The sequence below is a fragment of the Podarcis vaucheri genome (genome assembly GCF_965113315.1).
Source record: "Podarcis vaucheri genome assembly, chromosome: 15".
Lineage (NCBI taxonomy): Eukaryota > Metazoa > Chordata > Lepidosauria > Squamata > Lacertidae > Podarcis > Podarcis vaucheri.
The window spans coordinates 17,383,792-17,410,362 of record NC_138753.1 but is presented as its reverse complement, the minus strand read 5'-3'; the positions used below and the strand labels follow the sequence as shown (position 1 = coordinate 17,410,362).

The 26,571-nt window shown below is 48.2% G+C and overlaps 1 protein-coding gene across 1 annotated transcript in view; it reads left to right on the top strand.

Annotated features, from left to right (window-relative positions):
• ETS1 (ETS proto-oncogene 1, transcription factor) overlaps nucleotides 1-26,571 on the top strand; it is a 108,648-nt gene that overhangs the window by 7,271 nt on the left and 74,806 nt on the right. The window contains exons 2-3 of the mRNA XM_082201469.1: nucleotides 29-111; nucleotides 7,731-7,875. Coding sequence (XP_082057595.1) covers nucleotides 40-111; nucleotides 7,731-7,875 — 217 coding nt within the window. The 5' untranslated portion in view covers nucleotides 29-39. The remainder of the gene's footprint in view (nucleotides 1-28; nucleotides 112-7,730; nucleotides 7,876-26,571) is intronic.

Here is a 26,571-nt window from a genome sequence, read left to right as displayed (position 1 = left end):
TTTAACAGGTCCTTTCCCATTTCTGCAGGTGCCTCAAAGATGATGAGTTACTATATGGATACGACTATTGGAAGCCCAGCCCCCTATCCTCTGGCCCGCCCTGCTGTGATGGTAAGGAAGGCTCTGCTGGGCACAATATTTGGGTGGGGGAGGCAACTCAAGGAAGGAAATGAACTGATCTCAGCCAGGGTTCAAATCAACTGAGTTTAAACATTCAGAATAAACAGAAGATTCAATTCTGTGAGTGCTTGCTTGGATGGTTAGAGCATGGCGCTGATAACGCCAAGGTTGCAGGTTCAATCCCTGCACGGGACAGCTGCATATTCCCGCATTGCGGTGGGTTGGACTAGAATGATCCTCAAGATCCCGTCCAAATCTGCAATTCTGTGATTCTATAAATAAGTTCCACTGAGTTCACTCAGACGTCAGAGTAAGCAGACTTCTGTACAGGCTGGAGATGGGAGAAAAATTGGATTCAGTGTGTATTTGAAAGCAATCCTACATAATCTGTACTTTCCAAATCTGCATTGCAAGGGGTTGGACTGGATGACCCTCTGGATCCCTTTCAACCCAACAATTCTATGAAACAAGATGCAAGGCGGAATGCAAAGCATCCTTCGATAAGTCAAACGTCCTGGTTTTCTAAGTGAACTTAAAGAAATGGACTTGAAAGTTGGGCTTGGTTCATGCGTGCATTCCACCCCTTGATATCTCAGCACCTGATAGTCCACTTCACACATGCCTTGGTGTGGGGATAGGCATTCAGGGTATCCCCCCCTTTTTATTGGTGCTCAGGCAGGAAGGATCTCGGGGTGTCAGTCTTGATTCATGTGAAAGGCAAGGGGTGCTGTGAGTTTCACATTCCCTGCTGCCTTCCATTGCGAGCACAGCCTGCTCAGACCGGTGACTCACATCTGAAGATGTGAGCAGCCTCCGTCAAGGAGCAATTCTGAGGAGCATGAGATCTCTGCAGGGTGTGACCCTCACACTGGGAGCTGCCAGTCAACCAGGGTGGGGGGCTGGTTTTCTGATTCCTTTGCTTTGGGGCCAGCTGCCAATAAAGGGAAAGCCTTTCTGCCTCCTCTCAGAAAAGGGTGTCTTCAATGCACAGAGTGCTTTTGTGCTGGGGTCTGTCCCCAGACATGTGCAAAAGCATTGGGCTTCACTCCCAATCTGCCCCCAGCCACTGGACATCACCTCCAGGCTCTGTCATGTACCCTGGAGATCCACCCATCAATGTGCCCCCAGACCTGGCGTTGGCTTTTTCCACAAACACCACCTTTGCAGTTCAAGAGTTAGCAATCAAGTGGCCATTGCCAAGGAAGAGGAAATGGTTCATGAAACAAAGAGTGCAGGAGAGGGGACAAATTTGTACAAATGTTGCCTCTGCCAATTTACATGGGATTGCACCCAAGGTTAAAGGCCAGGCATAGGCAAACTCGGCTCTCCAGATGTTTTTGGCCTACAACTCCCATGATCCCTAGCTAGCAGGACCAGTGGTCAGGGATGGTGGGAATTGTAGTCCCAAAACATCTGGAGGGCCAAGTTTGCCTATGCCTGTTAAAGGCCCTTAGTGCAGCGGTTCTCAACCTGTGGGTCCCCAGATGTTGTTGGACTACAACTCCCATCATCCCTGAGCTCTGGCCTTGCTAGCTAGGGGAGATGGGAGTTGTAGTTCAACAACATCTGGGGACCCACAGGTTGAGAAAGGCTGCCTTAGTGGGCTCCTCCTTCTGCCGGTGAAATGTTTTGCACCAGTTGTGCAAGAGGATGGACGAGTTGTTTGCTGGTAACCTTGTCGCACGATAGATTGCACAATTTGTAGCACAATTTCACGCTATCACAATGGTCACACCAGATTTCCACGTTGCAGAACATGTTAAAACCTCACTTGTCTGCTGGCTCAACAGCCCCTGAGCTAGTGGACAGAGAACACTAGATACAGCCCTGAGTCTAAATACGCACTTCGAAAGAAGGGTCCTGGTAGATTCCTGCATGCCCCGGGGGGCTTTGCAGAGCCTAGAACTGCGTCTCACTGAGAGATGGCACTCAAAGAAAATAAGGTCCTGTTTGTTATTGAGGTGTTTCTCGTGTGAGGCAGAAGAGCCTCAGAAGCCGGGAGAGAATGCAGAACACGTCATTGGCAGAAGGTCTGCTGAGCCTGCTATTATTTTGGGATAACAGGAAAAAGAGTTTCCTTCCCCTGAACTCAGCTGTCCCAAGGCCTGGCCCCATCTAGGCAACTGGCCTCCCCCATTATCACCCCCCACAAGCTGTTTCCTTGTTACACCTTTTCTTTCCATAGATGGCAAACAGGAATTGTAGCCAGGATTTTTGTTGCGGGGGACGGGACAGGATAGGCCTTTTGTTAGAGGGGGCATAACCTCAGTTTGCCATTTATCTTTATTTAATTTTATTGATCTAGGGGGGCAGCTGCCTCCCCTTGGCTACACCCATGTGTGCCATATTATTTCTGAAAGACCTGCTTGTTTAAGCCAGCGGTGTCATTGTCCTGCTTGCTTTTGGGGTTAGCAGTGGGGTGGGGGAAATACATTGTGGTGTTTTTTAAGGGCTGTGGTTGATGGTTTTTGCACACACATTGGGTTGCCTCATTGTCGTTTTCTGACACAATCTGTGCGTCGAAATCCAGTCCTCCTTTGAGATTTGCACTTCTCTGAATTTCTGTAGCCAGGCAACCAGTGCAAAAAAACAACCCCACAAACCTTCTGCAACATGGGAGTAAAGGTAAAGGTAAAGGGACCCCTGACCAGTAGGTCCAGTCGTGGCCGACTCTGGGGTTGCGGCGCTCATCTCGCTTTATTGGCCAAGGGAGCCGGCGTACAGCTTCCAGGTCATGTGGCCAGCACGACTAAGCCACTTCTGGCGAACCAGAGCAGCGCACGGAAACACCGTTTACCTTCCCGCCAGAGCGGTACCTACTTATCTACTTGCACTTTGATGTGCTTTCGAACTGCTAGGTTGGCCGGAGCAGACACCGAGCAACGGGAGCTCACCCCGTCACAGGGATTCGAACTGCTGACCTTCTGATCGTCAAGCCCTAGGCTCTGTGGTTTAACCCACAGTGCCCCCCGCGTCCCTAACATGGGAGTAGACCCATCCAATTAAGTTCTACTTAGAGTAGACCCATTGAAATAAATGAACCTATATACTGCCCTTCAACCGAGGATCACAGGTCAGTTTACAATATAAAAATATAAAAACACGTAGCGTAGTAACATACAAAACAATAATCACCCCCCACCCCAGGGAGTTGTCTGTCAGGGATTCTTAAGCAGTGATACCTGCATTATGAGGGCTAAATGATGCCTCATATAACTCATATAGCCAATGCTCTTTTTAAGGGGGTGCTCAAGGGTAGTGCAACAACTTCATGGTGAGTACTGGCGCCTGTTTTTCTAGGGGAGGGGAAGCATTGCAGCTCATACAGCACCATATAGCTCAGTTGGTTAGGGCTGATAACGCCAAGGTTGCAGGTTCGATCCCCATATGGGGCAGCTGCACGTTCCTGCATTGCAGGGGGTTGAACTACTAGATGATCCTCATGGTCCCTTCCAGCCCTACACTTCTGTAATTCTACTCTGAGTAGGGCGAGTGCTGGAGGCAACCCTGCAGTGCCCATCTCCCTCCCCTGAGTGCCTCAAAGTTGCTTCTCGTGCACTTGGGGCTACTAAGGGCAACTTGGCCGAAGGGTTCCCAACAACGCACATGTCCGTCAATCTCCCCGGTTTGCTTGCGTTGACCCTCCTGGATCATCTTGACGTTTGTGATGGCATCCAGTTACTGGTAGCCATGCTCCACGGTGGAATTCTTCCAAGGCCAGCTTTGGCAGTTTTGTTGCTTGAGGATTCTGACTCCGTGGTGAGCTGTAGACAGTCAGTGTTATTTCCGAGCCTGGGGAATGTTGTGGTTGCTCTGATGGAGTCAGAATTTCGCATGTTGCCCTTGCAGGGCTTGATCCTAATAACGTCTGATATCGGTGGAAGCTGAGCCTGCGTGGGAATCCTCTCCAGAAGCATTAGTCAGTTTCTGGATTAATCCTGCTTGGCATTCTGGGCCCATAAAGCGCTCAGAGACATGGCTCGCATGTACTCTTTCCTGAAACGTATAGCCATGAGTATACATATGGAGCCAAAGAATATCAGAAGATTTTGGCCAATGCAAATCAATGCATGGAAGTGGGGGAGTGTGATGGTGGGATTGCACCCAGGCGTCTCTGTCACAGCCCTGGCTGCCTCCCCGCACTTGACCTGAGATCTACCCCAGGCATAGGCAAACTCCAGCCCTCCAGATGTTTGGGACTACAATTCCCATCATCCCTAGCTAACAGGACCAGTGGTCAGGGATAAACACTGACAACTGGGAAACACTGGCCTGCGAGCGCTCCAGTTGGAGAACAGCCTTTACCAAAGGTGTCATGGGTTTTGAAGACACTCGAACTCAGGACGCAAGGGAGAAACATGCTAAGAGGAAGGCACGCTTGGCAAATCCACACTGTGATCAACTCCCGCCCAGAAACCAATGTCCCCACTGTGGAAGCCAGTGGTTCTCCAGGGTTTCAAGCAAATTTCTCTGCTTGCCCTACTTGGAGACACCAGGGATTGAACCTGGAACCTTCTGTATGCAAGGCATCACTGAGCTACGGTCCTACTCAAGGTAGATGCAGCAAATGGCCAATTCCAAGCCTGGGCTCAAAGGTTGCTCCTTCACCAGTTAAGCCACCCCTCCCCCCCCCAAAAGCAGCTTCTCTTTGTGACCTAAGATCTGTTCCAAAGGACAGTCTCGTGTGGCAGCAACTTCCAGGGAGTTTTCTTGTCCATTTTCTTTTACTTTAAAAAAGAAACAGAGTTCCTGGCGTTGTTTGTCTAAAATTATTCCTGCCTTCCTGTCGCTTCCTATTGCTGAGCCTCCCCCAGCTCCCTTGGGGACAGGGACGTGTGACAGTGCCGCCGCTGTGCTGGTGGAAGGATATGGGTGGGGCAGCAAGGGCTGCAGAAAGCCGCCCTCCGTTTTGAAACAGGCTGCAAGAGTCGGGCCAGAGCATTAACGTTGGGTTGCTTCCAGAGTATTGGAAGGAAGAGATGCCCAAACAGAGATGCGGGCAATGGGGCAGTTTCAGATGCTGGATTTAGGGGAAAGACCATAGCTTTGCATGCAGAAGAGTAGGCCATAGCTTTGCATGCAGAAGAGTGCAGGTTTGATCCCTGGTAAGGTCTCCCTTGCTGAAAATCCAGGAGAGATGCTGCCAGTCAGTGTAGACAGTACTGAGCTAGATGGACCAATAGTTTGATAAGGCTATAATAGTTCTTACATGGCCCCATCTTTTCAAGTCAGGGATGCGGAGTCTGTGGCACTCCAGATGTTGTTGGCCTGCACCACCCATTGGTTATACTGGGAGTCCTGCAACATCTGGACATCTGCAGACACCACCACCCCCCAAAAAAATCCCTGCTTTACAGAATCATAGCATTGCAAGGGACCCCCAAGCAACAGCTAGTCCAATCCCCCTACAATGCAGGAATCTCAGCTAAAGCATCCCTGACATACGGCCATCCAACCTCTGCTTAAAAACCTCCAAGGAAGGACAATGGTGACAATGGAGTTGTGTCCATTGATTTTGCAGGGTTTATTCTGAGTAGGACTAACATTGAATACAACCACATGTGCATCACTTCCCTTTCTTCATCCTGTAGGAAGCCGGACCCCTCCCCACTGTACTTTGGGGACTCCTCCAGCTCATTCTGTTGAGTGGGCCCCTGGATATCTGCCCTAAAGCCCTGCCCCGATCGCACCCCCGGAGTCAGGGCATGTTTCTAATTTCTTCTAAAGACATCTCTTTTTGCCCAGGCATTCTCTGACCCGTGAGACTTGACCTTGTTATTACTGAGTATATGTTTTTATCTGCTCATAGGATAACGTTTGACTGCTTTTATTCATTGAATTTATATCCCTCCCTTCCTCCCAAAGGAGCCCCGGACAGCAAACGCACGCCCAACTTCAAAACAAAAGCATGGCAAAGCATTCTAAAAACTATTTTAGTTACAAACATCTAAAGTTTCACTTTGCACAGTTTCAATTGAAAAACATTCTAAAGCAATTCTGATTAAAAATATTTTTCCAACCAGTGATCTCAAGGTTGCTGGGAATAGTCTTTCCTCAGCCACCAAATGTAAACAGAGATGTTTTCAAATTCATCCTGAAAGTTAATAAGGAAGGAAGGAGAAAGGCGCACCTCACTGGGGAGTTGATTTCGCAATCAGGGAGCCACCACTGAAAAGGCCCCGTGGCAGCATTGCCAACATTTATGTTGAAACTGTTTTCTTTTCAGAATCTAATGATTTGCAGCATGTTCAGCCCTTTCTGTCTCTTTTGACTTGTGTGGGAAAGAGAGGGAGAATCACACAAACACTGCAAAGAGCTGGGGTTTGTGTGTTGTCCTTTCTTGGTGTGGAACCTCATAGGAGCCACATTCAGTAGTGGGTTTTCCCATTGTACAGTCCAGATAGGAGGTTTGTGGTTTGTGCACCCCCGGTTCTCCCCATCTCCAGATGGAGCATCTTTCCAGTTCAGGGGCCCAGTCCAGCTGGATAAAAGCAGTCAAGGAGGACCTGGATTGACCTGGGAAAGGGATAGCTAAGGGAGAATCCCAAAGGCTGGGCAGAAAAAGCTGGAGAACCACATGTGCCCTATTCAGTCCTAGGGGCTCCCTATCCCTGCTCTGCAGTTGGATGCACTGAGTGCACCAAACACCCATCAAATGTACCTGTGGACTAGGGTGCACTTTGTAGAAGCATTTGCCAAGGCTCCAGTCACTTTCAAAGAATCACAGAACTGTAGAATGGGACAGTTTCTGCAATGCAGAAATAGGCAGCTGTCCCATACAAGGATCGAACCTGCAACCTTGGTGTTATCAGCAGCATGCTCTAACAAACAAAGCTACAGTGGTATCTCAGGTTAAGAACTTAATTTGTTCTGGAGGTCCATTCTTAACCTGAAACTGTTCTTAACCTGAAGCACCACTTTAGCTAATGGGGCCTCCTGCTGCCACTAAGCCGCCGGAGCACAATTTCTGTTCTCAACCTGAAGCAAAGTTCTTAACCCGAAGTACTATTTCTGGGTTAGCGGAGTCTGTAACCTGAAGCGTCTGTAACCTGAAGTGTCTGTAATCCGAGTTACCACTGTATCCAGGCTCAAAGAACCATAGAATGGTAGAGTTGGAAGGGACCCCAATGTTCTTCTCATCCAATCCCTTGCAATGCAGAAATCACAACTAAAGCATCGCTGGCAGGTGGTCATCTAACCTCTACTTCAAATCCTCCAATGAATCAGAGTCCACCACCTTTTGAGGGAGTCTGTTCCACTGTCAAACAACCCTGACTGCCAGAAAGTTCTTCCTAATGTCCAGTCAGGGTCTCCTTTCTTGTAATTTGAGTCCCTTGGTTCGGATCCTACCTTCTGGAGCAGCAGAAAACAAGCTTGCACCATGTGGGGGCCCTTCAGATATTTGAAAAGATGGCTCTCGTATCTCCTCTTGGACTCCACTTTTCCTGGCTTAACAACCCTAACTCTCTCAACTGGTCCTCACAAAGCTTGGACCCTTGATCATCGTGGTCCTCTGCACGCTTCCCAGCTTGCACACTTTGAGGTGACTGCCTTCGGCGTCATTCCTCTGGAAACCTTTGCTCAGCCAGGTGTGCTTCTCTTTCCCACAGAGGCAGGGAGATGTCAACCCTTACGAAGACCCGTGGGCGACCTGTGGGTTCCAGTCCACCTGCTACCAGCAGAGGGCATTCTACCCACTCTGGGACGAAGCTGCCATCCAGGAAGTGCCCACGGGGCTTGAATATCACAGCACAGGTAGGTCTCCTCTTGGTTCTGGCAAAGGCATTTTCCTATTTCCCCACCGCAGAATCTCTCCCCCCCCCCTGCCATCATGTCACACTGTGTAGAGGGAATATTGATTCTGGAAGCCCGGCTTCAGTTCTTGACCCCGTCACGTGGTCTCTCCTGTTCAGCCTCAGTTATCTATCCTAGCTGTCTGAAAAATGGGAATATTCATTTATCCTTTTCGTGAAATTGACACATTGCTTGTTTGTTTGTTTTTAAAAAAGAAAGGTTTACCAAAAAAAATGTGAAACAATAAAATAATCAATAGGGAAAGAGTAACAGCAATTTAAGACTTTCAGAAAGTTAATAGATTGAACCAGATGAAACCCGCCCCCCAACTTTCTAGGCACCCGGACAGGCTTGACGAAACAAGAGTGTGTTTTTCGGCAGGTGCTGAAAAGGGTACAGCAAAAGTTCCTGCCTGCTTTCAAGAGGCAGGGAGTTCCATGGTGCAGGTTGTGCCACTAATGAATTCTTGCAGGTGTTATGTGGCACATGTAACAGTTCCAGTTCCGCCAATGCGGTCAAGTGGGTACATATGGGGTAAGGTGAACTTGTAGGTAATAATCCTAGAACTGGCCTCCCTCGGAGGATTGTTGTAAGCATTACAAAAAGACTTTGCATCAAATGCTCTAAGTGATGACGACTTGCTGAATTTATTTATCAGCTTTAGAATTCAAAGACTCGCAATGTGGTCCTGGCTGTGTTGCTTTTATTTTAATCATCTGTGTGATTTTAATGGGAGTGCGAGAGTTTTAACTCTTATCAATGTTTAGGTTTTTAAAAAATAATATATTTTTAGCTCTTTTTATTTGTATTTGTAAGCTGCCTAGAGTCCCTATAAGGGGAAAAGGTGGGGTCTAAATAATTATATGATGCTAAGAATAACCATGGCTGCCGGCATATGCGGGGTTGATTTTACAAGGGATGGAACTCATGCACCCATGGGGAGGAGCCTGGCGATGGCTCCTGCATGTGATGGTGAGGCAGAAGGAAACTTCATGTTCTCCTGAGGGCTGTTGCATCAGGGAAGGGAATTAGCTCATTGGCAGAACACCTGTTTTGCATGCAGAAGGCCTCAGGTTCAAGCCGCCCATGTTCAGGTAGGGTTGGGAATGTGCCCTACCTGAAAGCCTGGAGAGCTTCTGCCTGTCAGTGTCAAGAGTATTGAGCTAGAATGGACCAGTGGTCTAGCTCAGTGTAAAGCAGGTTCCTAAACGGTCCTGATGCTGAGGACAATTAACTAGTGAAGCAGGCTGCTGCTGCTTCCACCTTCGTGGGCCACTTTCTGGCAAGTCAGGAACAGCCAATGTGCTGTGCAGCTCCCCTCGCCCTGTGCTGTTGTTGACTACAACTCCCATCATCCCTAGCTATAGCAGCTTGAGTCCACCAAATGTTCAGAGTGCCCTGCTTTGGCCAAGCTCAGCTGGACTAGGTGGAACCAGGGCCTGCCTGACCCTGTGTACAGTACTGGCTGCCTCACCTCAAAAAGGAGATTGTGGACTTGGAAAAGGTTCAGAAAAGGAGGACCAAAAGGATCAAGGGCATGGAGTGACTTCCCTTTAATGAAAGATTGAAGCATTTGGGATTATTATTATTTTAGTTTAGTTTATTATTATTTTAGTTTAGTGAACCTACCCATTCTTAAGGAAATCAGCCCTGAGTGCTCACTGGAAGGACAGATCGTGAAGCTGAGGCTCCAATACTTTGGCCACCTCATGAGAAGACTCCCTGGAAAAGACCCTGATGTTGGGAAAGATGGAGGGCACAAGGAGAAGGGGACGGCAGAGGACGAGATGGTTGGATAATGTTCTCGAAGCTACCAGCATGAGTTTGACCAAACTGCGGGAGGCAGTGGAAGACAGGAGTGCCTGGCGTGCTCTGGTCCATGGGGTCACGAAGAGTCGGGCACAACTAAACGACTAAACAACAACAACAACATTTAGTGAAAAAGTGAATAAGAGGAGACATGATAAAGGTCTGTAAAATTATGCATGGCGTGCCGAATGTGGACAGAGAAAAGCTTTTCTCCCTCTCTCATAATGCAAGAAGTCATGGACTTCCAATGAAGCTGACTGCTGGAAGATTTGGGACAATTAAAAGAAAGTCCTTCTTCACACAGTGTATAGTTAAATGGTGGAACTTGCTCCCTCCAGAGGCAGTGATGGTCCCCAACCTAGATAGCTTTAAAAGAGGATTAGAGAAATTCATGGAGGAGGAGAAGGCTATTGATGGCTACTAGCCAGGATGGCTGTGTTCTGCCTCTAAGGTCAGAGGCAGTGATGCTTCTGAATTCCAGCTCCCGGAAACCACAGGAGGGGAGAGGGCTCTTGTCTTCAAATCCTGCCTGTGTGTTTCCTATTGGGGCATCTGGTTGGCCACTGTGAGAACAGGATGCTGGACTAGGTAGCCCCCCCCCCCTTTGGCCTGATCCAGATTGTTCATCTTATGTTCTTATGACCCAGCAGATGCTCTTCTTCCAACACCCTTCTGTTTCTTAAGGTAAAATGTTGTAACAAGTGCAGGGGTTTCTCCCGCGGCTTCCTCTGTGCAACGACTGTTGTTGAGTGTCAAAAGCCTCCTCTCGTCATCATTGTGCCACCACCACTTCCTCTGCATTCATCCACCCGCCCTTTTCATGCTGCAAAGCTTTTGCAGGTTGCAACTTTTCTTGTTGGGGGTCCATTTGTTCTTAAATATTTGTTCCTTTCTTTTTGAAAATGCAACTTCAGAAACTCAATGGGATGTACAAACCAATCAAAGGGAAACAAAAAAGCCCAAAACCATGGCTGTGACTGAGTGAAGTACAGAGATTGTTTACATCATCTTCTTCACCTTCAGGTTTAAGAGGATGCTAGTTATACCAAACAGTGGTACCTCGAGTTACAAACGCCTCAGGTTACAAACGCTTCAGGTTACAAACTCTGCTAACCTGGAAGAGTTACCTCGAGTTGAGAACTTTGCCCCAGGATGAGAACGGAAATCGTGTGCCGGTGGCACAGCAAGAGGCCCCATTAGCGAAAGCACGCCTCTAGTTAAGAACAGTTTCAGGTTAAGAACGGACCTCTGGAACGAATTCAGCTTGTAACTAGAGGTACCACTGCATATCGTGCTTTTAATATTATGCTGGGAGCCACCCAGAGTGGCTGGGGAAACCCAGCCAGATGGGTGGGGTATAAATAATAACACCATCATTATTATTATTATTATTATTATTATTATTATATTGCTGGGCACAACAGTTTTCTTCTTCAGCCTTACCATGAAGCAGGACAGGGATTTCTCTGGACCAGGAGTAGGGGATCTCAGGAGTTGCTGCACCTGTTCCTAGCCCTCAGCAGTCTCCTCAGGTCATGCCTCTCCAAGGCCATGCCTCCTCTTCCAGGCTCCACCCCTCACTGCTCTGGCCCCACCCCCTCCTTACATGCTTTCGCCTTACTGCAGGGTGTCCTTGCATTGTAATAATCCCTCTTGGTTGCCTGGATAGAAGATGTGTCTGTAGGAACCTCTTTGAATTGGTCAGAGCCCACCTGGAGTCCTGTGTTCAGTTCTGGGCACCACAATTTAAGAAGGATGTTGACCAGCTAGAACATGTGCAGATGAGGGCAACCAAGATGATCAAGAGTCTGGAAGACAAGCCCTTATGCAGAACAGTTGAAGGAGCTGGGCATGTTTAACCTGGAAAAGAGGAGACTGAGAGGAGTTACAATAGCCATATTTAAATATCACATGGAAGAGGGAACAAGCTTGTTTTTTCCTGCTCCAGAGGGCAGGACTCAGACAAATGGCTTCAAGCTACAAGAAATCAGATTCTGACTAAACATCAGGAAGATATTCCACTCTCTTGGTGCCACCACAGAAAAGGCCCCGCCTCCAGTCCCCATTGGCCTGGTCTCATGTAATGAGGGTGCAGAGACCCAGGCCTGCAATGTCAGTCTCAAGGGCCAAATAGGAACATCTGGGAGTGGGCTATTTTAATCCATATTATTTAGTTAGTTGACCTTTCATTTGTGCTTTAAGAGATTTATGCACACTATCCCAACAATTCTCACTACAACCCGGCAAAGTTGGCCATTATTACAGTGTTCTCTTGTTTCAAGCTGACAGAGAAAGCTGGGAGAAATGACAGTTGCCTCAGGCCACTCAGTGTTTGGGGCTGAGCTAAAATTTTAATCAAGCCCATTTCTGTCCAGGGCCCATTATGATATTTCACATAACACTAGTAGTGTTTACTTAGACAGTATTGACTCCTACCAGTAACCTGCAAGGATTTCCCCCTCTTTGTTCTTTTCCTTTTTTTATTTTAATGGGGTTTAATGTGGGGGATTTTTCTGTCTGTCTTACGGCTTCACATAGGCAAGGAAGTCCTATATTTGTGTGTATCTCTAGGTGCTCAGTTTCACTTTTGCTCTGACTGCACATGTGTGCGTAATTTGTGGGGGCCACTCTCAGGATTTGGCTCTGGCTGTCAAAAAAGACCCCGGCACTTCCAGATGGGAACCATGGGGAGGGGTGTTAGTCAGGGGTTTGACAGAGGTTCAAGAAATTGGGGTGGCAACGGATTATTCAGGCTGTTGAAAGCATCTCCATCCTTTTCGGTTGTTTTTATGGCTGGGAGATTCGGGACAGATAAAAGAAAGCACCGTATTTTTCACTCTATAAGACGCACCAGACCACAAGACGCACCTAGTTTTTGGAGGAGGAAAACAAGAAAAAAAATATTCTGAATCCCAGAAGCCAGAACAGCAAGAGGGATTGCTGCGCAGTGAAAGCAGCAATCCCTCTTGCTGTTCTGGCTTCTGGGATAGCTGCGCAGCCTGCATTCGCTCCATAAGTCGCACACACATTTCCCCTTACTTTTTGGGAGGGAAAAAGTGAGTCTTATAGAGCAAAAAATACGGTACTTTTTCACGTCTTCTGTGGCATTAGCTACCCCTCCCAGTTTGGTGTCATCTGCAGATTTGATGAGCAAACCCTCAGTACCTCCATTCAAGTCATCTATAAAGATGTTGAACAACAACGGGCCCAGAACAGAACCCTGAGGCACCCCCTTGTCACTTTCCCCCATGGGGATCTGGTTGGCTGCTGTGAGTACAGAATGCTGGACTAGAAGGGCATTTGGCCTGATCCAGTTGGCTATTCTTATGGCTTTATATCTTCCATATCTCCATCCACAGAGCATGGAAGGGGCCTTTTGCTCTGCATTCAGACTGCCTGTGGTGTGGAATAAAGCAGCCTAAGATAAGTGCAATGCAGGACACAAATCACTCATGGGGGGAAAACCTTCCTGAATGAACAAGATGGCTGACTGCACAGTTTAGGGCCTACCTGGAAGCACCTACTGCAGCTCACAGAGTCTAGTTTCGAATGTTTTTTTAAAAAAATGCCACCCTGTAACCAAATGTGAACATCTTTGGTGTGGGGTGTCGTTTTATCTTCCTCAGAAGAATTTGGGCCTTTGGTGCCCAAAGCAAGTTTATTCACGTGCTCGATTCACTATTTGTATTCCCCTTTTCCAACAGCAGACGTCGAGCTCAAAGCAGCTCTCAGTGACCGCAGTGCCATTAAAAACGCAACAAGTGTTGCAATGTCTATGACATCAAAAAGCACAGTAGCGTATAGCAGCAAATTCCTTCGAAACCATCAATGCCATTCAATAAAGTCATAGTCATTCAAAATATTGGAAAGAGCCGCTGAGTGCCAGCTCTTGTGTTAGGTGAGACCCTCTCTCTGGGAAGAGGCTGCTTCTTTGCTCAGTGAATCAGGCAGCACAACTCCCAGAAAGGAAAATCTTCCATGGTTTTTTTTAGATAGATGAGATAAGCTTATACGGTGCTGTCGCTGGGCCATAAATCCCAGGCTTTCGGACTTTTGAAAGAGAGATGGTTTTGATGCAAGAATCTGTGCAAGAATGTTATCACTCTCCTGGAGTTCCAAAGATGTTTCTAAGGAGCTATCATTTTTTTGCTGCTGATGCTGGGAGAAAAATCTTCAGTACAAATGGCATAAAGGGAGCAGGGGATGAGCCACTGTTGCAAAACTTGGAGGAAGAGTCCCATTTCGGAAGCCCTTGGAGCCACAACTGATAGTGGCAGGGCAGTCCATCACCAATTGCTTTGATCCTTTCAGGAGAGGCAAAATTAAGACCAGCTGAGGCTGCCAGGTTGCTAGATGCATCTGGTGGAACAAGGCACTACCAAAAGAACCCACATCCCGAATCAACAAAGCAAATCAAATGTATTTCCACATTATTTTTCCTCATTTGCTAAATTTATTCATAGGCCTGGGGAATGAATAAGGATTATAAACCCATTATTTACTGACACAAGTCCTCCTCTGGCTTTCAGGTTTTGTGCGGACATGTCCTTTCCTTAATCATAAGGACTAGAAACCTGCAAGAAATAAATAAATGGAAGGCAGCTGTCACATGAGCCCACTGTAAACTCCCAAGTTTTATGTGAGCCTGTCTTTCCCCCCCACACACACACATTTAGGCAGACTGCCCAATTTTTAAATGTTTTAAAGTGCTGCATAAATATTCACACATTGATCAGCCCATTCACTATATTATTGAAATTTTACTTTAAAAGGAAAGCTGCTGCAAGGATTATGGAGGTAGAGAGGTTTCTTAGTAACATTGTGAGCACTAGCCAGTCAGTACTGTGTACACCAGGGGTGGGGAACCTTTGTCAGCTCAAGGGCCACATTACCTTGTGTGCAGCCTTCCAAGGGCCACCTGCCAGCAGTCAGCTGGATGAGAAACAAAAAAAATGAGTGGGACAAAAGCTGATGGAGCTATTGAAGAGTCTTATGAACTGCTCTGAGATCTTCGGATGAAGGGGGTATATAAATTTATATGCTGATGGTGGTGGTGATGGTGATAGTGTAGGGAGAGGTTGGCTTGGGTAGTCCTCATTTCCCCCAAAGCTCTTCTGAACTTGCATTGCATTTGTCTCAGAGTGGCAGCTTTCAGAGACAACCACATGCTTGTCTGCTCCTCAGACTCGACTCTGGGGTGATTTTTCAGTCTGAGTTCATTTTGTGGAAAGGTGGGCCTCAGGTAGGCTTGCCATATGTCAGGAAAATTCCTGACACATCCTGGTTTTCAGGTGTAAAAATGGCATGGGGGGATTTTGGTGAACTGGTAAAATGTCAGGGAATACCCGGATGTATGGCAACACAATGGTAAAAGCAGCAAAAACAGCTCCGAAAGCAATTTTCAGAGGAGGTTGCCCCCCAAAAAGCTCAACCATTTGGGGGTATGAAGAATTTTACTTTTTGAAATATGGCAACCCTAGTCTCAGCTTGCCGGTCTTGTATATGCAGTGCTTAGGAGCATTCTACCTCTCTGCATGAGGCCTGAGGCAATAAAAAAAAGCCTTCCTTTCTAGTACTCCTGTGCCCTGGAGGCAACAAGGCAGGGAGGGCATGTTGCAAAGAGATCAGCATCTGACAACATCTCACGTTTTTGCAACCTGAGGCTGAAAGCCACAACTTACCAGAAATAGGTTCTTCTTTCCACACAGTCCTGCTCAGCTGCATTTTTGGTGGGGGTGAGCCCCGCTTTGAAGTTGTTCGTTGGGGAGTTGTTGTCAAATGTCTTCTGAGACTTACAGCTCTTCTGTTTATTGTTCCTCCCTTCTGATTGTCTGTGGGGAAGTTATATGTCAATGACCTTGCCATCCTGCTTTGCTTGAGGGAGGTTTCTGCATCTTCCTGCCCATCACTCCTTCATCCTACGCTGTTCAGGACATTTCCCCTTCACTTTCCTAGCTGCAAAATGTTGTTTTCTTTTTCGTTGTTGTTGTGCTGGGGCAGCAGAGCATTTTATTCCACTTCGGTCACATCCACACCATGGCATTCAAAGCTTGCTTCGCCAAAGAGAGCCAGTGTGGTGTAGTGGTTAAGAGCGGTAGATTCGTAATCTGGTGAACTGGGTTTGCGTCTCCGCTCCTCCACAGGCAGCTGCTGGGTGACCTTGGGCTAGTCACACTTCTCTGAAGTCTCTCAGCGTCACTCACCTCACAGAGCGTTTGTTGTGGGGGAGGAAGGGAAAGGAGAATGTCAGCCACTTTGAGACTCATTTGGGTAGTGATAAAGCGGGATATCAAATCCAAACTCTTCTTCTTCTTCAAACCTTTATTGGGCATTACAAATATAGGCCACCATAAAACATCCATATATAAAATTTTAAAATATATACAGATAAACAGCCATGTAAAAATATTTAATAACTAGGATTTTCATTGGAGGTTCTTCCCACCAAATAGTGCCATTCGCTTCTCTGACAGGTACTGTTGATTAAAAACTCTGCCACCCTTGCAGTTAAAGGTAAAGGTAAAGGTACCCCTGCCCGAACGGGCCAGTCTTGACAGACTGTGGGGTTTGTGCGCCCATCTCACATTTATTGGCCGGGGGCCAGCGCTGTCCGGGGACACTTCCGGGTCACGTGGCCAGCGTGACATCGCTGCTCTGGCGAGCCAGAGCCGCACACGGAACGCCGTTTACCTTCCCGCTGACCCTTGCAGTTACTACCAGGTTAATGTTACACAGATAGCATCTGATACCTTCATTGTGCTGTGATGTTAGACTACCCAGAAAAGGATATAGCTTGCATAGCTGGTTGTACAGTGGACAGTAGAAAAGAATATGTTCTACTGTGTCCAGCACATTCAAAAAACATCCGCAATGCCTATCATTTCTGGGGATGTTTAAATATCTGCCCGTGACAAAAGCTGAGGGGGGAAATGTTGAGCCGGGGTAATATAAAAGCCCTGCGTTGGACTAGAATTATTAATTTTGAAATATAAGTGACCCTGTTATCTGCTGGATTAAAACCATAAAACTTGGGGGAGCAAAATTTACAGCTGACTCAATGGTGTTTTTTTCAATGGCCCTTAATCTGATTTGAATATTACAATAAATATATTGCTCACTTGAATTGTACAAGAGTTCCAAGTCAATACCAATAGATCTGATTTTGCTGTGTAAGAGTTGGAACCATCTGCATTCAAAACACTGTCACGCCACTTCCTCAGCTGTTGATTTCCCCAAAGAATTCTGGGAACTGTAGTTTGTGAAGGGTGATGAGGCTTCCTAACAACTCTCAGCGCCCCTAGCAAGCTGCAGTTCCCAAGGTTCTGTGGGGGAGGCTGCGACTGTTAGTGTGGTATAAGGGTGCTTTCATTGTGCAGAAAATACTGATGTGTCTGGAGGTAAACTTACTGAAATGAGCTTCAATACTGTACCCGCAAAGCAAACTTTTTTGGGGGGTGGCAGACAGAGAAAGGGCAGTCGTTCAGCTGCGGAACAAGCACCCTGCACGCAGAAGGGACATTTGACAGGGTGGTCTGGGAAGGGCCTAGATCAAATGTGGGCAACCTCTGGCCCTTGTGGGTGCCCTGCATGGCCCCCTGGGCACCCCTCACTTTGCACCCTGGATTGCCTGATGCCAAGCTTGCCCATTGCCGGCCCTGCAAAAGGTTTGGCTGCCTCAGTGCTGCTTCTGCCGCCTTTGCTGCAGCGTGGTGAGCGCCACTTCCTGTTTCCAACCACAGATTGCACCTGGCAGAGCATCTACGCCGCAGGCGAGGGTGGGGTGTTTGTTCCTTTCAGCTGGAGGGCTGATTTCCTTTCTGTGGCCGTGGTGGGCGGGGCCAAAGGCAAGAGTGGGCGGAGCAAGGGGTACCAGTTTTGCCTTTGAGCTTGCGGGCTGCTTCCTGCACACACTCTCACGTTCGCAGCATGCAAGAGGCATCAGAAGAGCTCCAGGACCCAGGCGAAAGCTCTCCAGGAGGGCCTCAAGTTGGGCTGGTGAGGGGTGTGTGGTCTGAGGAGAATGCCAAGGGCCACCTTCGTCCCCCGGGTTCCCTACCTTTGTTGTAAGCAGTGCCGAACCAGACGGACCATTTGCTCGGACCATAGCATCATAGAATGGTAGAGTTTAAAAACCAAGGTTGCCTCGCTAAAGTTTCACCTCCACCTTAAAAGTCACACAAGGAATTGGAGTGGGGAGACATCCTGGGAAGAGCACAGAGAAGCATGAGCAGTCCTCCCCTGTCATTACGTAGAATCATAGAATTGGAAGGGACCCTGAGGGACATCTAGTCCCACCCCCTGCAATGCAGGAATCTCAACCAAAGCATCCATGACAGATGGCCATCCAACCTCTGCTTGAAAACCTCCCAGTGTGTGGTTTTCAGAGAGGCATGTTGCCCCTGGATTATCGCAGTTGCTTGCCCGTGATAGACCTGTGCTCCATGAAATGGTCTAATCCGTTTTAAGCACACACACCCAGAGAGAGACACCAAGAATATCATCTGGCAGGGAATGTGGAAGTCGCTGACATCTGCCTGCCTCCCCTCAGAGCCAAACCAAACGGAGTCCTTCAGTCATCTCTTTTCCCATTGAGAGCTAGGGGAAGGTTGACTAGCTCAGAGGGGCATGGACCGCATTTCAGAGATGCTCTCTTCCACAAGCCTCTCAAGAAATCTTGGATATGTAACATCCAATGGGTTGGAAGTTTTTTCTGGATGTAACATTCTTGGTACTCCTTGTGCCTTTGATGGTTTCAGTCATAGGTTTTTGTTTCTGTGTACTGTGCAAGCTGTGTGCCCTCACCTGTTTGATCTTACGGCAGTCCTTTCATAAAATCATAACATTGTAGAGTCGGAAGGGATTCTCTAGGGCCCTCCAATCCAAGTCCCTGCAGTGCAGGAATCATAGCTAACCACTTTCCTCTTACCTGCCTATATCTCATCACAAATATCTGGAAAGCCAGCTCTTTCATTTCTCCTTGTGAATGTAACATGGATTTGGTTCTCTTTAGGTTTTCTGTGTTTGTCTTGTGAAGTTCTGTTTTGTTATTTGGGCTGTATAGATACAATTCAATAAAAAACACTTTCAAAGAGAGAGAGAGATGCTTTCAGTGGTGGGTGGCTTGACTTGAGGGGTGGCGGAGGGGCAAGAAGACCCTTTTTCTCTCTCTCCCACCCCCCACCCCACTCTTCCCCACCCCCCTGGAAGTGGTCTATAACCCCCTGCACTTCCCCCATTCATACTTCTTCCTCCCTCATGGAGTTCCCTGGAGGAAAGTTCTCTTTGTGTGCAGCTTCTGGGCCCAATTCCAGACCCTTTCTGGGAGGGGTGTGTGTTTGTGTGTGTGTGTGTGCTGTGTTGTGTGTGTGAAGGCCAAGACGGCTCAGCAGCCGATGGCTTCTCCAGCTGCAGCGCATTTTCAGAGCCACGCTTAAAAGAGAAGGCGCTGCATTTTTTTCACATTCTTTTATCCTATTTTTAACTGCAGCCTCCCCCCCTCCTTTCTCAGCCCCTTCTGACATCCCACTCACACTCCCCCCCCCCATTCACGGACGTCCTCTTGACTGCCGCCTCCCCCGCACTGCCTCTCCGGAGGAGATGAATGGACTCCTTTTCTCAAAGAAGGCACATCTGCGTGAGACGGGCTGGGAGGGAAACCCCAAGAGATTTGGGTAGGGATGGAGGGGGATGCTGGCAAGGGGTCTGCGGGCACACTGGGGGCCCTCTCTCTCCCCCCCCGATCCACACACACACACCCGATCCACACACACCCCTGTTATATTTCCACAAAGTGGCGGTGGACAGGGAGACACAGTTGGCAGGGTGATATAGCAGGACAACAGAGGAAAGATAAGAAACATGAGAGAAGAGGGAAAGAAAAGAGGCCAGATTCATAGAATCCTAGAATTGTATAGTTGGGAGGGGCTTCCCAGGGTCATCTAGTCCAACCCCCCCCCCCCCGCAATGCAGGAATCACAGCTCAAGAACTTCAACAAGACGGCCGTCCAACCTCTGCTGAAAAACCTACAGTGAAGGAAAGTCCACCAACTTCCAAGGTAGTTCATTCCGCTATCAAAGGCAGCCCTGTTTAGGGAAGTTTTTAATGTCTGGCGCTATATTGTTTTTAATATTCGGGTGGAAGCTGCCCAGAGTGGCTGGGAGGGGTATAAATAATCTATTATTATTATTATTATTATTATTATTATTATTATTATTATTTGGGGAGCCTCCCAATATTGAGGAACCATGGTTCCCAACATCTCTGACCACTGGCCTTCTGGCTGGGGCTGATGGGAGTAAGAGTCCAACAATACAGTGGTGCCCCGCAAGACGAATGCCTCGCAAGACGGAAAACTCGCTAGACGAAAGAGTTTTCCGTTTTGGAGGTGCTTCGCAAAACGAATCTCCTATGGGCTTGCTTCACAAGACAAAAATGTCTTGCGAGTTCCTGCGGGGGTTTTTTCCTCCCCCCCTTTTTCTAAGCCGCTAAGCCGCTTATCAGCTGATCTGATAAGCTGATAAACCGCTAAAAGCCGCTAATAGCGCTAATCCTCTAATCCGTCAATGGGCTTGCTTCGCAAGGCGAAAAGACCGCTAGACGAAGAGAATCACGGAACAGATTCTTTTCGTCTTGCGAGGCACCACTGTATCTGGAAGGCCACAAAATTGCCTGCTTATCTATTCATTTACAGTGGTACCTCGGGTTACATACGCTTCAGGTTACAGACTCTGCTAACCCAGAAATAGTACCTCAGGTTAAGAACTTTGCTTCGGGATGAGAACAGAAATCGCACGGCAGCAGCGGGAGGCCCCATTAGCTAAAGTGGTGCTTCACGTTAAGTACAGTTTCAGGTTAAGAATGGACCTCCGGAACGAATTAAGTACTTAACCCGAGGTACCACTGTATTTCATGACATTTTTATCCCAAGGAGCTCAAGTTGGCATACACAGGTTCTCCCTTTCCCCATTTAATCCCCTACCCTGTGAGGCAGGCAAGGCTGAGAAACAGCAAGCTTCGTGGCTGAGTGGGGATTTGAACCTGGCTCTCTCCCAGGTCCTTTTCTGGCCTTAAAACTACCACACCACATTGGTTCTTACCAGGTGTCCTGCCTTTGGTGCCAAGGAAATCCCTATGCATCTCATGGTGCTGGTCTACAGGAAGGCAAAATAATGGAAGGGCAGTTGCATCCTGTGGGCCTTGCAGTTGTCCAATCCGGGGTGCTTCACTTCACTTTCTCCCTCGCTGTCTTTTCATGCCTCCTGCTCAGCAATTGCAGTCTGGAATCCTGAGCATTAGCATGTCAGGATGATGCCCAGGAGCTCAGTGTGAAGGAAAGGGTGTTTTGTGCTTTGGTCCGTAAATACAGGCCTTCACGATTCAGCCACTATTCAGTTCCATTTCACATTGATGGGCAAACTGGCCTAATCTGTCCTTTCCAGAGCAATAATACATGAACCAAGCACAGCGCCAGCCGTGGAAATTTGCATTTCTCTGAATTTTGCAATGCAGTTCTCCCACCGAGTGACACGTACAAAAACGCACACAAATGCATCATGTTCAGGGGAAAGGGCTTTGCAGATAGGCGTACCTGAGGAGAGAGTCACACTAAAAACGCTGATGTTAATGTTTTGCTTTGTTTAGAATTTGTAAACTGATGTGGGAATGTGGAGAAATGAGCTTAGTGGTTGGAAAACCGAGGGAAATGGAAATAGTCAGAGCCATTAGATAGTGGAACGCACAATCTCAGAAGGTGGTGGACTCTCCATCATTTGCCGGGGGGTCATTGAATAGCCACCTGTCAGTGATTCTTGAGCTGTGGTTCCTGCGTTGTGGGGGGTTGGACTAGATGACCCTAAGGGTGACCTTCCAACTCTACAGTTCTAGGATTCTGTGGGAGATTCGCCCATTCCCTATTCAGGACTCTGCTTCTGTGTGAAAGCTCACCAGTCTTGTGTCTTGCCACACTACTGCTGCCTGGATGCAGTCTTGGTTCAACTTTGCACACACACACACACAAAAAAAACACAACATGCCTTCAGATCTAGAGTCAATTGAGTGCAGACAACTGGGACCTGCACGTTTTGCTGTGCCTTGACTTGAGGCCTGCTGCCTTCCATGAGGTTTGCTGGCTGCTCGCGAGGTGCAACCTAAGCAGCAACATTCATCGTAGAATCGTGGAATTGTAGTGTTGGAAGGGACCTTGAGGGTCATCTAGCCCAACCCCTGCAGTGCAGGAATCGCACACAGACCCCTTGATTGAACACAGCTGCCGCCGACTGGGGTGTGCGGGGGGGGGGAGCCAGTTGCAGTTGCCCTCAGCCCAACACTCAGCAGCGCCCCCCACAGGCAACCCAGGAAAACTCAACTGTGGCTGGAGGTGGGAGCTGGAGCCGCAGGGAAACGTTCCTCCACCTCCTGCCTTATCCCATCTTTATTTTTCTTTCCCAACCATTGCTTTGTAAGCTCAAGTGACTTCCTCTCTGGGGTTTATCTATGAATGGGAATCGCTGGGAGGGGGGCAGTGCTGCGTGCAATCCCAGCCAAAAAGAAAAAAAGGGGGGAGCGGGTGGGAACAGAGGGGGGTGGGTCTGAGACCCTGAAAATAGCTTGGGCTTTCTCTCCACCCACCCCGAACCCCCCCCCCGTGCTGCTTGGCAGAAGGGAAGCCTTCTCTTGCCAGATGTTCGTTGTGTTTATAGCTGCTGGAGCAGGAGACAAAACTCTCCCATTAATATATCTCTCTCTCTTAACCTGGTGCTGGAGATGTCAGAACTCAGAGGCTGCAGCTGGAAAAGGCCTGTGGGGCGGAGAGGGAGGGAGCAAGACTTGGGGGGGGGGGAGCAGGAGGAGGAGGAGAGGTGTCTGCCCTATTCAGCCAGTCTCATCACCACACCCACTCCTGCCCCCCTGGCATGTGAAGACAACCCCCCCCACCACCACCATGTGTCGCATGCACAAATGCAAAAATAGGCGGTGGGGGGAGGACAAGAAAGGAGAAAGAAAAACAGCAGCAGATTTTTTCATTTCAGAAAGTAAACACTGGGGCCACGGGGGTCTGGAGGTTATGGGAAAAGAGGAAGCCATTGGCCTAATCGGGCAGCCACACACTTCCCTTCTTGAAATAAACCAGAAATCGTGGCCTTCACAGCCGCCTTCCTCCTCCTCCTCCGTGCTTAACCCTGCGCCTGCCAACAATGCTGAGCCACGGACAAGACTGTGGTGCGGTGGAGGAAGTCCTTTGGTTCTTTGTCTACATGCACCCTCTGACTCCCACCCCACACTCATCCCAATCCCACTTTTTATGGATGGAGGCTCTGCGCTTTGAAGGTCTTCATGACAGGCAGAAAGGTGTGGCGATGGGAGATGCTTTAGCTGCTGGTTTTCTGCTGGGATTGCAGAGATTTTTTTGGGGGGGGGGAGAGAGAAACTGCCACCTTACAGTCCTTGCCTGTATCCCTAGGGAATGCTGAATCAGTGGCTAATTTATTACCCATTAATTTGCTGCACCTTTCCCGCCAAAGATCTCAAAGTCTTGTACTGTGGTAACTCGAGTTACAGACGCTTCAGGCTACAGACGCTTCAGGTTACAGACTCCTGCTAACCCAGAAATAGTACCTCGGCTTAAGAACTTTGCTTCAGGATGAGAACAGAAATCGTGCTCCAGCGGTGCGGCAGCAGCAGGAGGCCCCCATTAGCTAAAGTGGTGCTTCAGGTTAAGAACAGTTTCAGGTTAAGAACAGAACGAATTAAGTACTTAACCCGAGGTACCACTGTATATGGTTCTCCCCATCCACATTTAATCCTCACAACAACCCTTTGAGGTAGGTTAGGTTGAGCGGCAACGATTGCCCCCCAAGGTCACCTGGCCAGCTTCATGATTTGAGCTCTGTTCTCTCCTGGGTCCCAGTCCCGGTCTCTACCCACTGGTGGAGAGGGCGGTTGTTGCATTCAGGTCCTGCTTGCGAGCTTCCCAACCTTTGTAACATCTGGTTGGCCATTGTGGAGACAGGGGGCTGGACTAAATGGGGCCCCTTGGTCCTGATCCAGCAGGCTGTTCTTACGTTCTCTTCTTTGACCAAGATGTCCAGAGAAGGTCTCTAGAAAGACTCTTCCAGTGCTGGGCCTCTGCTTGCGGTGCTTAAAGAGATCAGCAGCAGCCTTGCAGACCTCTTTAGATGTCTCAAGACTACGGCTCCGATCAGCCTCTGCTGACCGAAAGATTTTGAAACTTAAATGAGGATTGCATGGTGAGCCAAAGTGCATGCAGTGGGCAATTTGGGAACAGTTTGAAGTTGCTTTTTGACTCAGATAGCAGATCAGCCCTTTTATCTGGAACTTATCTGAACTATGTGAATTATTTGTGCCTGCAAAACTAGGCTTGCTATGGTACTAAGAGGAGTCAGCTTAAGACTCCAAGCGCAAGATCAGAGCACCACTGATCCTAATGCTTAGCAGCGCTTTTTATTATATTTTAAAATATTTCTATGCCACTTTTCCCGGTAAAGCTTGTCCAAAGCTACTTCCAGCAATTATATACAGGCAGCCCCCTGTTTACGTGGTGGTTACGTTCCGAGGCACTGTGTGTGTCGCTGCAGTCGCATATAATTGAAACCCATTGAAAAAGTCTGCAAACACCTTCCTCCACTCCATCCCACCCATTTCGTAGGGTTGCAATATGTCTGTTGGAAACATTGTCTGGGGGCAATTGCTGACATTTCCAGGAAAATCTGGATGTATGGCAACCCAAGCTCAACAAATTTGGTAGAACTAAAAAATTCAACAACTTTGCCAAAGAAAGATCAACAACTTTTGTATCCAGATTTTCACTTTTTGAAATATGGCAGCCCTACATTTAGTGACATTTCAGTGAAGTCTTTATGACATTTCTGGGTCGCTTCCAATGCACATATACATGGTTGCACACATATTGAATGCATGTAAACGAGGGGCTTATTCCCAAAGAATAAAACCCATTCAAATAAACAAGCAGGTCCTTAAGGCTTTCCAAACCCTCGAAAGTGTAGTTGCCTACATACATCTAGTGGAAGGGAGTTCCGGAACCGTGGGGCCATCCCAGCAAAGACCCTGCCTTGAATGGCCATCCATCTCACTGATCTAGGGATCGGGCAGACCCAGAGGGCCTCCAATTGAGATTGCGTTATGTGAGCAGGCAGGTCTAGGCAAGTAATTTGAGCCTAAACCATTTAATACTTTAAAGGTTAAAACCAACAGTTTAAGCTTGGCCTGCAAGTGCTCTTGAAGGCGGTGCAGCTGAGGGGTGTTATTGAAGCTGATCACTGCTGCAGCATTTTGAATGCTTCCCATGCGTTATATCAATAAGTCTTTTTGACGATCCTGTAAGGAAGGCCAGTATTATTATCCGCACATTGCAGATAGGGACTGAGGTTGAGTGATAATGGCTTGCATAAGGCTGTTGTTGCAGTGGCAAGGATCTGAACCCAGGGCTTCTGAACTGTCACCACTGTGGCTTGTGCATGGAAAGCATGCATTAAAGCTGTTGCACATCCCCCATTTGTTTTAATGGGGTTCACACAGGAAAAACGTTTGGTGGGTCATGCCCTATGTGGCCTGTGTTTGGGGAACCCACCTTTAATCCGGGGGAGAGAGATGACCTCCCGTGCCTCTTCCACGTGGGCACTGTGTTGGCTGCTTTGGTGACACCCCAGCCACCACACCAGTCCCCACCTTTGTCTCCTACCTGTTTGCCTGCCTGGCAAGGAGGGACGCAAGAAGGTGTCAATTTCTGGTCCACCCTTTCATTGCTACCTGCAGTGCTGTTGCCATTCTGCTACAGTTTAGCTTCTGGCCAAAAGCGATGCCATTCATCTCAGTGTCTGCAGTAGCGGAATTTTGCACAATTAATTAAGTAGTTATCGAGGTGATGATGATGCTATTCCACCCCATTCATTTCCGTATAAAGGAAACACAATGTGAACGGGGAGAGGAGTCATAATGTACCTACCATTTGTGGACTGAAAACAAAGGCATTGAGTACCACTCGTATTCATTGGGTGGATTTCCATTCCAGATGCGGGATGAATAAGTAAACCCCTGCAATTTCTACTCCTGTTTCTGTGGGAATTTTCTGACATCGCTTCTAACAAAAGAGGCACCTTCCTATGAAGGAAAGCAGCAAAAATGTCCAGTCTTAACGGACTTGGAAACGAGTGGCCAGTAAAGAATGTAGGTTGGATGTGTAATGGTGGAAAACAGCAAAGAGGCAACTCAGCTATAGACCTTTGAAGGTCCCACTTCAATATACGCAAGCCCACATATAGGTGTTTTGTTAGCATCCATCAACCTTCACCTTTCTGGTGCTGTCCAGATGTTTTGGACTCCAACTTCAGCTCTCCGTCAGCTTGGCCATTCTCCCTGCGGCTGGTGGGAGCTTTAGTCAAGAACATCTGGAGGGCATGAGATGGATGCACAGGAGTGTCTCACACTCTTTCAAGTTGGAAATGCACCTTTCTTCTCGGAGAGGACAAAGTTCTTTTTCTACACCGGGGCTTGATCCAGACACATTGCTATGGCTATCGGTGGTTGCTCGAGAGCAATCAGGCAAGGTGCCTCACTGGTCTGTTCTAAAGCTTTATTATTGGTGCCAAAAACCTTTACAATGCAGAGCGCCTCTATTCCACGTCTTGCTCATTCACTAGCAGAATCTGAGAGTGGGCGGTCCTTAAATCTTCCCCAGCAGAGTAGTCTCTTGACCCCCAGCCTACGCCTCCCCTCTCTGCGCGAAAGCCTTCTGCGCAAGGAAGGCCTGGGTAAGGGGGGGCCTCCCTCCTCCCCGCTTTGCTCAGGCAAGGTGTCCTGGCACCACCTTG